At 44.4% G+C, this 15808-nt stretch overlaps 1 protein-coding gene across 1 annotated transcript; it reads right to left on the reverse strand.

Moving 5' to 3' along the window:
- Positions 1-5935: 5935 nt before the first annotated feature.
- LOC144530378 (uncharacterized) lies at positions 5936-14751 on the reverse strand. Its single transcript, XM_078269924.1, has 2 exons — positions 9689-14751; positions 5936-8605 (listed from the first exon to the last, which is right to left on the reverse strand). Exons 1-2 carry the CDS (start codon positions 14652-14654, stop codon positions 8514-8516), a joined length of 5058 nt encoding a protein of 1685 aa, XP_078126050.1. The 5' UTR covers positions 14655-14751; the 3' UTR covers positions 5936-8513.
- Positions 14752-15808: the final 1057 nt, after the last annotated feature.

Raw genomic sequence — 15808 nt, forward strand, 5'->3', positions numbered from 1 at the left:
CTTCTACTTTTCGTAAGATATCATACGAACCCGTTCATGAGAATGCGTTGGTTTTATTCTAAAGTAAACTAGCCAACAATATAACGGTCTACAAGTCCAGCTGAAATGATCAGACCATTACACACACAACTGTTTGGATCCTTTACACTTTCTACCATGTTCTTTATGTCATTTTTCTCTGACGTTTTTGTTCTTTTTTAATAACAGTTAATCAGTTCACCACACTGACCGAGATGCAATGATTTCTTTATCCAAGACACCGGTTCCAGGCTGTTACAGTTTCACCATGAAACATGAGCACACATCTGCTGCCAAGTTTCTGCAGCGTTGAAAATTTTCCTGCAACGTTCTAAAACGGATTTGTCTCGTCGCGAACCTTTGGTCTGAACTGGGCTTTAGTCACAACTTTCTCCTCCAATCTAACCAAACTTTAAAGTTGTCGATCTTGGAGTAATAAAACATGGGACACCAGTAATAATTCCAAGCTCAATATTTGCCGATGATTAGCTACTTATTATTATTTAAGGGGATGTGTATTCTTACTGAAGCTGAAAACACTTCAGGGCTCAGATAGTTTGGATTAATGTCAGTTAGAAAGTTTGAGGTGGTTCATGTTGGGTTTGATCCTGACAAAGTTAACCACAGATTAATGCAGAGATTAGAGATGAAGTGTGTGTGTGTGTGTGTGTGTGTGTGTGTGTGTGTGTGTGTGTGTGTGTGTGTGTGTGTGTGTGTGTTTTTAACCTCCATACTTCACATATTGAAGTCTCTGTTCCAACAGGCCTCTGGGAAATACCTGTCATTACACACACTCAGGTTCATACAGGTATGAACACACACACACACACACACACACACACACACACACACACACACACACACACACACTAAAGGACAAAAATGCCAGAAAAAAATCATAAAAAGAGACAAAAACATGCGCACACACTCACACAAAAACACACAAAGAGACACACACACACACACACACACAGACACACAAACACACACAAACACACACACACACACACACACACACACACACGCATACGCACACACACACACACACACACACACACACACACACACACACACACACACACAAACTTTAAAGTTGTTAATCTTGGAGTAAAAAAACATGGGACACCAGTAATAATTCCAAGCTCAATATTTGCCGATGATTAGCTTGTTATTATTATTTAAGGGGATCTGTTTCTACATGTTTATTCTTACTGAAGCTGAAAACACTTCAGGGCTCAGATAGTTTGGATTAATGTCAGTGGTTAATGATTTTTTTTATCCTGACAAAGTTACATCCACAGATTAATGCAGAGATTAGAGATGGACTGTAGTACAAATACTCTTACTGTCATGAATCCAGCATATTGAGCCTGTTTTACCAGTGTTTTGTTTTGTTCTAACCTGAAGTTCGTTTTTCCTGAGTTTTCACATCCTGGCTGATTCTCCAACCATTTACACCTGCTGCTATCTGCACACCTGGTCCTGATTATCATCCTCTGCACCATATAAGCCGTGACCAGACATCCATTCCCTGCCGGATCGTTAGCATAACCAGTATGTTTAGCTCTCGTATCAAGCTTCTAGTTTTGGATAGTCTTTTGCTGTTTGTCTTTTTTGGCTGTCGCTAATCTGCCGCCTGTTCCTCTGTCTACAGTTACTCACCTGGATTGTCACTCACACCTGCCTGGCTGTCTACCTCACCTCGCCACCTCAGGAGGGGGAAGCGGGGAACCATCCAAGCTGTGTACAGTAAGGATGGGACGCTGTTGACCTCAACTGAGGAGGTAATAGGGCGGTGGAAGGAGCACTTTGAGGAACTCCTAAATCCAACTAATACGCCCTCTATGGTAGAGGCAGAGCTGGAGGATGATGGGGGATTGTCGTCAATTTCCCTGGTGGAAGTTGCTAAGGTAGTTAAACAACTCCACAGTGGCAAAGCCCCAGGGATTGATGAGATCCGTCCAGAAATGCTTAAAGCTCTGGGTGTGGAGGGGTTGTCTTGGTTGACACGCCTCTTCAACATTGCGTGGAAGTCTGGGACGGTGCCTAAGGAGTGGCAGACCGGGGTGGTGGTTCCCCTTTTTAAAAAGGGGGACCAGAGGGTGTGTGCCAATTACAGGGGTATCACACTTCTCAGCCTCCCCGGTAAAGTCTACTCCAAGGTGCTGGAAAGGAGGGTTCGGTCAATAGTCAAACCTCAGGTTGAAGAGGAACAATGCGGATTCCGTCCTGGTCGTGGAACAACGGACCAGATCTTTACTCTGGAGAAGGCGTATGACCGGGTGCCCCGGGAAATACTGTGGGAGGTGCTGCGCGAGTACGGGGTGAGGGGGTCCCTTCTCAGGGCCATCCAATCTCTATACGACCAAAGCGAGAGCTGTGTCCGGGTTCTCGGCAGTAAGTCGGACTCGTTTCAGGTGAGAGTTGGCCTCCACCAGGGCTGCGCTTTGTCACCAATCCTGTTTGTAGTATTTATGGACAGGATATCGAGGCGTAGTCGGGGTGGAGAGGGGTTGCAGTTCAGTGGGTTGGGGATCTCATCGCTGCTTTTTGCAGATGATGTGGTCCTGATGGCATCATCGGCCTGTGACCTTCAGCACTCACTGGATCGGTTCGCAGCCAAGTGTTATGCGGCTGGGATGAGGATCAGCACCTCTAAATCGGAGGCCATGGTTCTCAGCAGGATGGAGATGGAGTGCCTTCTCCAGGTAGGGAATGAGTCCTTACCCCAAAGTGCCTTGGGGTCTTGTTCGCGAGTGAGGGGACAATGGAGCAGGAGATTGGTCGGAGAATCGGCACAGCGGGTGCGGTATTACATTCAATTTATCGCACCGTTGTGACGAAAAGAGAGCTGAGCCAGAAGGCAAAGCTCTCAATCTACCGGTCAGTTTTTGTTCCTACCCTCACCTATGGTCATGAAGGCTGGGTCCTGACCGAAAGAACAAGATCCAGGGTACAAGCGGCCAAATGGGTTTCCTCAGGAGGGTAGCTGGCGTCTCCCTTAGAGATAGGGTGAGAAGCTCAGTTATCCGTGAGGAGCTCGGAGTAGAGCTGCTGCTCCTTTGCGTCGAAAGGAGTCAGTTGAGGTGGTTCGGGCATCTGGTATGGATGCCCCCTGGGAGCCTCCCTAGGGAGGTGTTCCAGGCACGTCCAGCTGGGAGGAGGCCTCGGGGAAGACCCAGGAGTAGGTGGAGGGATTATATCTCCAACCTGGCCTGGGAACGCCTCAGGATCCCCCAGTCGGAGCTGGTTAATGTGGCTCAGGAAAGAGAAGTTTGGGGTCCCCTGCTGGAGCATGGATGGATGGAATCAACTAAAATAATTCAAGGTGCATTGGTCAACTATAGAAATGTACAGCATTGTATGTATTGCCCTTAGTAACAGACTTCATTTAAAACACATTTGAAATGTTATCAGCCTTTTCTACTTATCTCAACAACTGTCATAATATATTCATCAAACTTCTAACAACAATATGAACAGCAGTCTTCATACAGCAATATAGCAGTAACTAACAGTGACTGTCACATGAATAATTATTAAAAAAAATAATGGTCTAATAGGTGGTCTATTATGGTTAAATAGGCTAATAACAGTACTTAAATGAACAGCAATATGCACCTGTTGTATTTTAATCCAGGCTGATAACAATAAGGTAAAACCACTGCTGGGTGATCAGAAAAGGCTCCAGGATTAAATAAATCCTGGCTGTTAGCCTGGTCAGGAGCAGGCTAGCTGTTAGCCTGGCTGTTAGCCTGGCTGTTAGCCTGGTCAGGAGCAGGCTAGCTGTTAGCCTGGCGGTTAGCCTGGTCAGGAGCAGGCTAGCTGTTAGCCTGGTCAGGAGCAGGCTAGCTGTTAGCCTGGTCAGGAGCAGGCTAGCTGTTAGCCTGGCTGTTAGCCTGGTCAGGAGCAGGCTAGCTGCACAGAATAAATCTCCATGGTGATTTATGTGCCTCCGCTTTCGTGAAACCGAGTCAAGGCTAAATTCATCCAGGATAACGGGGAAATTCCGGCTTAATCCCTTATCTTGGTTTTGTGAAACAGGCCCCAGGTCTGCTTTTGGGTTCCTGCACTAGACAAATCGTGACACTTACTTAAGTTATAGAAGCCTACCTAAGTATCACTACCAGAAACACACAGTAATAAATATACTTTATAGCAGCGTTAAGTTCTGAAGTAATGTAAAACATTAATATGATACATGGTGCATGTAGGTCACTCTGATGTTGATATGCAACCAAATACTTTACTGTGTGTGTGTGTGTGTGTGTGTGTGTGTTTTTAACCTCCATACTTCACATATTGAAGTCTCTGTTCCAACAGGCCTCTGGGAAATACCTGTCACTACACACACTCAGGTTCATAAATCCCAGAAAAAAATTCATAAGACAAAAACATTCCCACACACACACACACACACACACACACACACACACACACACACACACACACACACACACACACACACACACACACACACACACACACACACAAACTCCCATCAATCAACTGCCCCTCAATTCACTCAGTTCACTAAATGTTTATCAATTCATTTTTCTTTTACTTCCACCCCTCATTGTCTGTCTGTCTCTCTGTCTGTCTGTGTGTGTCTGTCTGTCTGTCTGTTTCTCTGTCTGTCTGTGTGTGTCTGTCTCGCTGTCTGTCTGCAGGACTCTGTGTCTCTGTGACTCTGCTGCCCCCCGGTGGTCAGAGGGAGACTGACACTGGTCACTATGGTGTTCATTTAAATAAATAAATAAAGCTACAATACATACAACTTGAAATAAATAAAGCTTTAAATAAATACAACAAAACTATAAATAAATAAAACTGAAAATTAAAATGAAATAAATTGAATTATAAAAAATAAAACTGTGAGCAATTTCTGAGCGTTTCTCTTCTGAAACTCTGTGTGAGATAACTCTCTCATTACCTCTCACATCACAATATTTCAGTATTATGCTACACTGGTTACTTCAGATTTAATAGTATACATGGTAAGTATAGTATCTTGTGTTATTTTATTTCATCTTATATATTATATCTAGTATATTTCTTGTATTTTCTGTATGTGTGTATGTAACTTGCTGCTATAACACAGTAGTTTCCCAGTTTGGGATTAATAAAGTCTATTTATCTATCTATCCATCCATCCATCCATCCATCCATCCAAGGCCATTAAAGTGCAGACCGCACAGTTGCAAGCAATTGCCTAGTCCTGGGTCTTCCCTGAGGCCTCCTCCCTGCTGGACATCCCTCCACCTATTCCTGGGTCTTCCCAAGACATCCTCCCAGCTTGACGTCCCTCCACCTAGTCCTGGGTCTTCCCCGAGGCCTCCTCCCAGCTGGATGTGCCTCCTCCTAGTCCTGGGTCTTCCCCGAGGCCTCCTCCCAGCTGGACGTCCCTCCACCTAGTCCTGGGTCTTCCCCGAGGCCTCTTCCCAGCTGGACGTCCCTCCACCTAGTCCTGGGTCTTCCCCGAGGCCTCCTCCCAGCTGGACGTCCCTCCACCTAGTCCTGGGTCTTCCCCGAGGCCTCCTCCCAGCTGGACGTCCCTCCACCTAGTCCTGGGTCTTCCCCGAGGCCTCCTCCCAGCTGGACGTCTCTCCACCTAGTCCTGGGTCTTCCCCGAGGCCTCCTCCCAGCTGGACGTCTCTCCACCTAGTCCTGGGTCTTCCCCGAGGCCTCCTCCCAGCTGGATGTGCCTCCACCTAGTCCTGGGTCTTCCCCAGCTGGACGTCCCTGGAACACCTCCCTAAGGAGGCGCCCAGGGGGCATCCTTACCAGACGCCCAAACAAAACCTTTATTTCTGAAATAAAAACTTTGAAAATGGGTCTAACCCGAAGGCAACAGGAGGGTTAATATATTTCATGTCATAAGAGGTAACCAGTAGTCGGGTTATTTATTTATCGGCTTTATTTTCAGATTAAAATCGACACTGTAAACCTTTGAACCTTACAGCTAAAATCTCTCAGTATATTCGTATACTGTATTACATATTAGTATACAGCGCTATCTGCAAATGTTACAGATTACAGGTATTTACTGTTAACACCAATGCATCTTGGCGGGAATTACGCTGCAGCCAGTACATTACTGTAAATTCAAATAATACAGTAAAATACCTACAGTAGTTTACTGGCGAAGCTGCTGCTGCCACTATATTACTGTAGATTTACTGTGAAAAGTTTTACAGTGTACAAATCCGATCAGAAATACCAAACACATCCTAGAAAAAAACGACATGATCAGATATATAAAACGTGAAGCTTCAGGTTTTAAGTTTAAAGAACTGATAAATGTGTTAGAAATCAAAGCATACACAAGCGAGGCTTAATATTGATTATATATCGTGAACATTTTTGCAGAACCAAAACTGTTTTTTAACCACATTTGAAAACCAGTGAAACTTGAACACAACACATTAACTGAGAAGATAGTGTAAGTAATAAGAAACAGTGGCGGTTCTACACGGAGGCCTAGGGAGGCCCGTGCCTCTGTAGACATGTCCCTTGCCACCCCTGTGGCCCCTCCTCCCCTGTGCTGACCAAATAAAAAAATTATGAATTTATTATGGTTTTACACACGAGCGCCAAAAGCGCAACTAATGTGCGACGCACGTTCTACACAGGTAAATTAGAGCGGCGCACCTAAACACTGTAGCAGGCCTGCCTGTAACATGTGGTGCTGCAACTGCTCGGTGAATGCAGTGTTGCCAACTTAGCGACTTTGTCGCTAGATTTAGCGACTAGCGACAAATCTGGCGACTTTCTGTAGAAAAGTCGCCAGTATTGTCCAGCGGGCACGCGAGGTATTTCGCTCCTGTGGCCGCCAAAGCAGTCACCTCTCTTCTGTTCTGTGACTCACAGCAGAGCAGAGGAGCAGCCCCTCCCCCCCTCTCTGTTAACACTGCACAGTGTGCAGGCAAGTAGAAGGGGAGAAGGGACAGGGTGCGGGGGCCGGTGTAGGTACGAGAGACAGCGTGACGCGACGGGAGAAAGACTCCGCTGAGCTGGCCTGGACCTGGGCAAGCCAGCCTTCTTTGAGAATTCTTTATCGATCTTTTTCCCTCCCTTTGTAGAATTTATTTTTTTACTTCAAAGATAGGCTACCTAAGTAATAATTTTAAGGTAAAATAAATTCCTGTATTGAATTTGTGATTATTTGGCTAAATCTTTGGCTAAAGATTTCTATTTCTTTCTATCTACCTTGCTGACACAACCACTAAGCTTTATGCAAATGATTGCGTAATGACGTCACAAATATGCAAATTAGCGTATAATGTCATCTAGCTACTTTTAGCGACTTTTGGAGCCGGTGCTAGCTACTTTCATTGGAAAAGAGTTGGCAACACTGGGTGAATGAGAGGAGAGAGAGAGAGAGAGAGAGAGAGAGAGAGAGAGAGAGAGAGAGAGAGGAGCTACGATTTCGAGTCGAAGGTAAGCAAAACGATTTCATCTCGTAAGTGACTTGTTGTTCTTGCACATAACCCTGTTACTTTTGTTCCTCACACTGACAATGAAATCAAGTTTGTAAATGTCGGGGCTTGATGTGTTTAGAAACTTAATCATATCTAAGCAAACTCATCGAAGCAGAAGCAAATAACCAAATGTCAGTATCCTTGCTAGGTCTACACAATGTTGTGATGTAAACCACGTAACGTCATCCATCTTGGCTGTTGCATTACAATAACAAATACATTTGAGTAAAGTAATCAACAGGCTATCTGCCCGTGTTACGTAGGGAGGGATGGTTAGGCAACGAAATGTAATGCATGCCCCTACGGTTTTTTTCTTCTAATAGTTATTATGAAACGAGGAAGGGACATTGTAAACAAAAAAGTAATTACTTGGCCTACATTTTGAAATACATGCAGATATACATGCATAACTAAATCAATGTTGTAGTTGTGCCTTATGTATACTGTACATCTTTCTACAGATATCAGCAAGTCCAAGAATGATGTACCAGTACAGCCCAACTTGAATATATTCCCAACCATGTTGATGGGGGACAGAAGATGGAGCTTAAAGCCAAACTGGTATAATCTTCATCCATGGCTTGAGTATTCTGTCATGATGGACTCTACATATTGCTATGCATGTAGACATTTTTCATTTTTTATGGCCCTACCTCTCTTGCACCTGCTCTCACGTTTGTACAAAATTACTGTTTATATGATTTTAAAATATTAAAGTTTATAATCTTTAAATATCATTTGTTGCCATTTTTAATGTGCCCCTCTGGTTAAACACTGGCTCCTCTTTGGCCCCCCTAGTAAAATTAGTCTAGAACCGCCACTGATAAGAAAATGAAACTGAAGTGCTGATCATGAGTAGGGTTGGGCATCGTTTTGATTTTAACAAACAATCCTAATTAAGAGTCTCTTAATGTCCCCTTAAAAATCAGTATTAGCTTTAATCACCAAAATGTTTGTTATGCAATATAGTTTTGAATTTCAAATCATGAAGTCAATTCCTCCCCAGTTGTCCAATCACAGGCGCATGATGTCATCAAGGCCGTCAGGTTCGGAGCTCGTGACACTGACCCCCGTGGTCAGCCATCGCTGGACACGGGGAGACGTAGCTGCAAGAGAGGAATTGTTTATTTTTATATGCGTTAATACAACAACGAGATGCTTCAATCCAAATACTATATATTAAAACTTTCTGTGTGAAAAATTTCATATTTCACACAGCCAATAGAGGTCACTGTCAGATAAACACTGGTCATTTTGGCAGTTTAACAAACAAACTTACAACTCTCATTTTCTGAGGAATGTCACATAAGTTGTTTTGTTCCAGCATCATTCTGACCTATATTTAGGTTTGTAGTGGCGGTGCCATCTAGTGGCCGTAGTAGTTCTTTGTTTTATAGTTCAGAAAGTAAGGATCATAGAAGGAAATTCAACTTTAAACATCAGTATGCACGAACAACTTTAAAGCAAATGTGTACTTCAGTGTGTCAAACTGTGGAATTCACTTGAGAATGATTTCATGGTTTCTTTCAGTTCATAAAAATATGACAATATCAAGCTGTCTTCTCTCTCTCTCTTTTCTATGTAAAATCAACTGTTAGCTGACCGAGAGTATATATATATTTCTGTTTGTTGTATCTGAGAAAGGGGCTTGGAAAATAAGATTTTGTCTTCATCCAGCTCCTTTCTGATCATGGATATGTAGTGTTACATAGTAAGTAATTTGTGGTTCGATTATAAAAATTTGTCTGTATCCATGAGCGGAACAAAAACAATGTGAAGTAAAGTGAAGTCACGTCTGATTTGAACCCAAACCATCTTTTTTATCAAGATGGTTAACTCAGTAGTTTTGGTGCCTAAACCTAACCGAACTGGGACCATTTCACAATGTTAACGACGTGTTTAAAACCTTGACCATAACCTTCTCTAGTTTAGATATGAGGATGTATTTTCTGTTACCACTAAAGGTTGCTAATTTATGAAACGCTCCTCTGGGTGGTATTGGGGGGGGGTGACAAAGGGCCGATATTGTGATATTGTCGTACGGTTATGGAGGACATGTAGCATTTTCCTGAAGATGAAAGTCTATATAGGCTTCATTCTTTTAATGATCATTTTAGCACAATTAAGCTAACATGTTATAATATTTTTGATTATTGCTGTTGTTGTGAATGTAAAACAGCTGTTCTCACCTGCAGCCTGTTGTTGTCTTTGTTGGTCCTGACTCCTCTGCCTCCCCGCTGCAGCGATCGACAGCGCCGCCATCTTACAAACACTGATTCTCTCCTTGTTGCCTCCGGCTCCGCTACCAGTGCTCCTAATTGGCCGGTCGCTGCTGCTGATGACCCTCCCCCCCGTGCTATTGGTCCTCCCTGACCCAGAGGAGGTGCTGATCCTTCCACCACCAGCTCTGCTGCTAATTCGGTCGCCACTACCTGCATTGCTAAGCTTAGACCCGCTCCCAGTGCTGCTAACGCGACTCCCACCAGCTGGTGAACTACTCCACCGCCCACCATTACCCACATTTATTCTCCCCCCGGGGCTTGGGGCTCTTTGGCGGCTGGTTGTCCCTCCTCCAGAACCCCTACATCCGCTCATTGAGCTGTAAACAGGCTTTGATTCGCCGCTGCCAGTGCTAGCAAATCTTCCAGATGAGCTGCCAGTTCTTTGGTTCCCGGATGAGCTGCTGAGCTTGCTACTGTTACCTGAGCTACTTAACCTACCACCACTTCCTAAACTGCTGCTGCGCCGAACAACCCCACCCGAACTGAGCCTGCCACCACTCCCAGCACTACTGAGTCTTTGTCCACTACTTGTGTAGCTATTTGGCGGACTGATGACTTGGCTGTATTTGCTGACCCTGTCTGCGTTACTAGCACTACTCAAACTTCCAGTACTCCCACCATAGACTCTCCACTCTCCACTATCTTCACTGCCAAACCTCCGTGCTCTTAGTGCTCCTGGTTGGCTTGTTGCTAGTTGCATGGCCACTGACAGACTTTCTTCGCTGCCTGCTTTATATAAGTTATCGCTGCCAGCCGCTCTGCTCATACGTCCCGTACTCCCCCCATAGACTCTCCACTCTCCACTCCCTCTGCTGCCAAATCTCCTTGTTCCTGGTGGGCTTGTTGGTAGTTGTGTGGTCATTGACTGGCTTTCTCTGCTCTCTGCGTTGGGTAAGCTATCACTGCGTTTAAAACTGCCGCCGTAAATCAACCACTCTCCGCTACCAAACCTTCTTTTAACTGACGGGCTTGCTGCAGGGAGCACGTTCACTGACTGACTTTCTTCACTGCCTGTTCTGGACAAGCTGCTCTTTCGTCCAAGACTGCCTCCATAAACCATCCACTCTCCACTACCTCTACTGCCAAATCTCCCTTTTTCTTGTGGACTTGTTAAAGAGTTTGTTGCCACTGATGTGGCTTCTTCTTTTCCTATACTTGGTAAGCTAGCGGCACCTTCCAGGCTGCTCTCAATTCCAATACTTCTGCCATAAACCACCCCCTCCCCACTTCCTCTTCTGCCAAATCTCCCTGTTTCTGGTCGGCTTGTTGCTCCCGACAGGCTTTCTTGGCTCCCTGTGCTGGGTAAGATCCTACTTGTACGTCCTAGACCACTGCCGTAAACCATCCAGTCTCCACTGCCACGCCTGAATATTCCCTGTTCCTCTGCTGTAGTAGCTTCTGCATTACAACTGACTGTACCTGATGAATTAGCAGCCGTCCCACCAAAACTAGCTCCCAGATCACTAGCCATACCGCTCAAGGTAGTTCCTCCATTGGCAGGGACACTTCCAAAGCTAGCTGACTTAACAAACACACTTTCACTAATGCCTGGCTTGTTTGCAACCATACAATCACTGTTTTTATTTCCCCTCACCTCACAATCTATACTGGAAGTCTTTTTTTGTTCTTCCGAGCCATACTTCCCTCCTAGACTGCCACCTAGATTCTGGACCCCAAGACCGCTGCACAGCTGAAGGCCGATCCCTCGACTGGTTGGTCCAGAGTTGATGATTGTATCGCTTCTTCCTTTGTTACCTTCAAGTGATCCAATACACAAACTGTTCCCATCTCTCACTGAAATGCTAACTTTTCTATTTATGTCCACTTCCGGCAAAGCTTGATCTCTACTAGATGACAGGGACTGGCCTTCCTCTTTTGTAGAGAGAATGTATTTCTCAAGCTGTCTCACGTTGTCTGCATTTGCCTCAGTCAGATTCAGGCATAATTCCTCATCTTCTTCACCATTTGGACTCAGACACCCCTTAGCATCAACTGGACTAAAACATATGTCGGAGTCATTTGGGCTGAGAAACACTGCTGGGTCATTTGGAGGAAAAATAGAACCAGGACTTATAACATGCTCTTCTGGATCAACTGGGAAAAATACTTGATCTGCCATGCTCATTAACACCTCTGTGTCATCTGGGCTCAGACATGTTTCTGGACTCGAGCGTGTGAGTGGTTTTGTAGGGATCACAAATGTGTGAACTTCATCTGGACTCTGAATCATTTCATGGTCAGATGAACTCAAAGCCATACCAGTTTCTGTTAGACTTTTTGACTTTGTGGTACTCAACAATGCTTCTTGACCAGCTGGATTAACAATCTCATTGTCCATCTCAGTAGGGTCCACCTTTACCTCATTGGTATCATGGAAACCATCGATAGCCTTCCCTTTGTTCATTTCTACTTCCACTTTCTCCAAAATCTCTGTACTTGCAGTTTTACTTTCAAGGTTGTCATTGCTGTCTGGGCTACTGTGTGAATCAGTTCCAATACCAGATCCTAAATCTGCATCCTTCATGACTTTGTTTTTTCCAATATTGGATGCATTGGACAATGTACCTACTACTTCTTCTCCCTTCCTTTCTTCTCTTTCTATGTCTGTGTCATGGATTAGGGTCAATTCACCAGAGACGTTTACCTGAGCCTCCTCAGACCTAAGAAGGTGAGATCCATAAACAATGGATGCTGTAACGGCAACTTCTCCTTCATCCAAGACAGATTCTGCTGGAGTCTCCAAACTCAAAGACACAACCTCTGCAGGATCCTGGTTCTTAGTCTGGATGGAGCGCTCATTGCAATCCCTGTGAGCTGAAATCACAGCTTCTGTTTCTTTCTTTACCTCTGCAGCAGTTTGTTTGCTGGGATCAGTTTTGGTTGCTTGTGTTACAAAATGTGATCCTTGCTTTACTTCTGGTTCTGCAGAAAGAATGATTGGGTTTTTTCCAATATTGGATGCATTGGACAATGTACGTACTACTTCTTCTCCCTTCCTTTCTTCTATTTCTATGTCCGTGTCATGGATTAGGGTCAATTCACCAGAGACGTTTACCTGAGCCTCCTCAGACAAAAGAATTTGACATCCAGAGACAACGGATGCCGTAACAGCAACTTCCCCTTTATCTCCTTCAGTTTCTGCTGGAGTCTTCAAACTCAAAGACACAACCTGGGCAGGATCCTGGTTCTTAGCTTGGATGTAGCCCTCAGTGCAATCCATTTGGGTCGAGATCACAGTTGTCTCTTTCTTTATCTCTGCAGCAGTTTTTTCGCTGGGATCAGTTGTGGTTGTATTTGTTGCAAAATGTGATTCTTGCTTTACTTCTGGTTCTGCACAAAGATGGGTTTTAGTGATCTCAGTTTGGATGTGTGTTCCTGTTTTAGTAGCCTGCAAACTAGCTTCTGCTGTAGTTTGTGTGGAAGTAAAACTTTCTGGTTTTGCCTGAATAGAAGCACTCCTGGTAGACTGTGTATCAGGAACCAATGTCGTGGTTCCTTCTGCAATATTCACCTGCAGGTTAGAAGGTTTGACAACAGCTTCTTTACCAAAGACCTTACCCTGAGCCCCTTCAGACTTATGAATTTGAGATCCAGAGACAACGGATGCAGTAACAGCAGCTTCCCCTTTATCCCCTTCAGTTTCTGCTGGAGTCTTCAAACTCAAAAACACAACCTGGACAGGATCCTGGTTCTTAGCTTGGATGTAGCCCTCAGTGCAATCCATTTGGGTCAAGATCACAGTTGTTGTCTCTTTCTTTACCGCTGCAGCAGTTTTTTCGCTGGGATCAGTTGTGGTTGTATTTGTTGCAAAATGTGATTCTTGCTTTACTTCTGGTTCTGCACAAAGACGGGTTTTAGTGATCTCAGTTTGGATGTGTGTTCCTGTTTTAGTAGCCTGCAAACTAGCTTCTGCTGTAGTTTGTGTGGAAGTTAAACTTTCTGGTTTTGCCTGAATAGAGGCACTCCTGGTAGACTGTGTATCAGGAACCAATGTCGTGGTTTCTTCTGCAATATTCACCTGCAGGTTAGAAGGTTTGACAACAGCTTCTTTACCAAAGACCTTACCCTGAGCCCCTTCAGACTTGTGAATTTGAGATCCAGAGACAACGGATGCAGTAACAGCAGCTTCCCCTTTATCCCCTTCAGTTTCTGCTGGAGTCTTCAAACTCAAAGACACAACCTGTGCAGGATTCTGGTTCTTAGCTTGGATGGAGCCCTCAGTGCAATTCATTTGAGCCAAGATCACAGTTTCTGTCTCTTTTTTTACCTCTGCAGCAGTTTGTTTTCTGGGATCAGTTGTCGTGGTATGTGTTACATGATGTGATCCCTCCTTTGCTTCTGGTTCTGCAGTAAGAATGATTTTGGTGATTTCTGTTTGAATGTTTGTCCCTGTTTTAGTAGCCTGCAATCCAGCTTCTGTGGTAGTTTGTTTGGAAGTAAAACATTCTGATTTTGCTTGAACAATAGCACTTTTTGCAGATTTTGTGTTAGGAACCAGCGTCTTGATTGCTTGTGCAGTATTTATCTCCGATTTAGAAGCCTTGGCAACTGGTCCTTTGTCTAAACTAACATTTGAGTTCTGCAGATCACAATCTCTAGTGTGGACTTTAGCCTCCACAGGGCTGCTCTGATTAACGATTGTCACGCTAATGGTCATGCATTCCCTTCCGGTCTTTTTGGAAAGAGTTCCCGTTCTCTGGTTTTCAGACTTATGGAATGAATCTTTCAGATTTGAGATGTTTATTGGTTTCACTGGCGGGTTGTTTGAATGTTTGCTTTGGACGTTGATTGGCTGAACTGTGGTCACTGTTTCTGAGAGTGGAGCAACTACAGGTCCGATGTGGCCTTGAGGGAATGTCTGAACCCTAACCATACTAAAATGTATTCCCTGAACACTGATTGTTTTGTTCGCTGTGATGTTTCTTCTGAAGGCAGATGGGCTAGTTGTAGCACAGAAAGAGTCAGATTGAAGACTTGAGACCCTGTGAACACATAAAGGAAATATAAAGACAAGAAGAACAGATCTGAAATTATTGTTCAAGGCACAAAGGTACGAAAGAAGCAACACCAACAAAAACAAATTGCTACAGTTAAATGTATGGCTCCTGTAATTCCGAATAATTGAAAATCCTCATCCTATGCTTAGTCATTTGGTGCTAAGCATAGGAAACCAGACACAGGCAGTACATATAAGTACCTAGTCATTTATAAGAAGTATATGTGGTTGTTGTTTGCCAGACCAAAGAACTTTAAAGCCACCTAAAGATTCATGTATTTGTTTGAAATCTGTGCACTTAAATAGAGTTAAAGTCAAACTAACTAAGCAGAAAGACAGATTTTACTTATAAAGGTAAAGTCAAAGACATCTCGTATTATGATCATTTCGTACCGCTGCAGGCTCAGTCCATCCAGCAGCCTCCTGTAGTCCAGGATCTCAGCCTCCAGTCGGCTCTTGACGTCCAGCAGGATCTGATTTTTGGCAGCCTGCTGCATTGTGGTCTGCAGAGCTGAGTCCAAGTCTCTGGACAGACTGTCGGCTCTTTGCTGCAGGACCGCCAGCTGCTGTGTGAAGGACCCAGTCTGTTCCCGACCAGAGGCCTCCAATGCCATGTTCTACACAGACAGACAGATACAACGCTGATGTTAGTGTTGTGTTAGTCTTGCATTGCCAGACCTTCCTCTACAGCGCTGTGAAGGAAGGTCCGACTAGTCCACACAGCATTCCTGGAATGGGAGAAAAATGTGCTCTGGTTTTTTGGTATTTCTTTAAACATATCACAATCATCTTGGGCGGTGCTAAATGCCGAACGGAGCAACGGTGCCTCTACAAAATAGCCTCGGGAAGGAACTTGTTTTGGTGGAACGTGTGTACATTCAAAAGTAGTTTTAGTCGTGCAACAGAAAACTCAGATTGGACAGATGGTGTAGCTAGCTGTCTGGATTTACCCTGCAGAGATCTGAGGAGCAGTTAACCATAGTCCTCAGAAATCCACCGGAGTTTAGAACGCCAACACAAAGAAAGCAGAA

The sequence above is a fragment of the Sander vitreus genome, chromosome 15 (assembly GCF_031162955.1).
Source record: "Sander vitreus isolate 19-12246 chromosome 15, sanVit1, whole genome shotgun sequence".
NCBI lineage: Eukaryota > Metazoa > Chordata > Actinopteri > Perciformes > Percidae > Sander > Sander vitreus.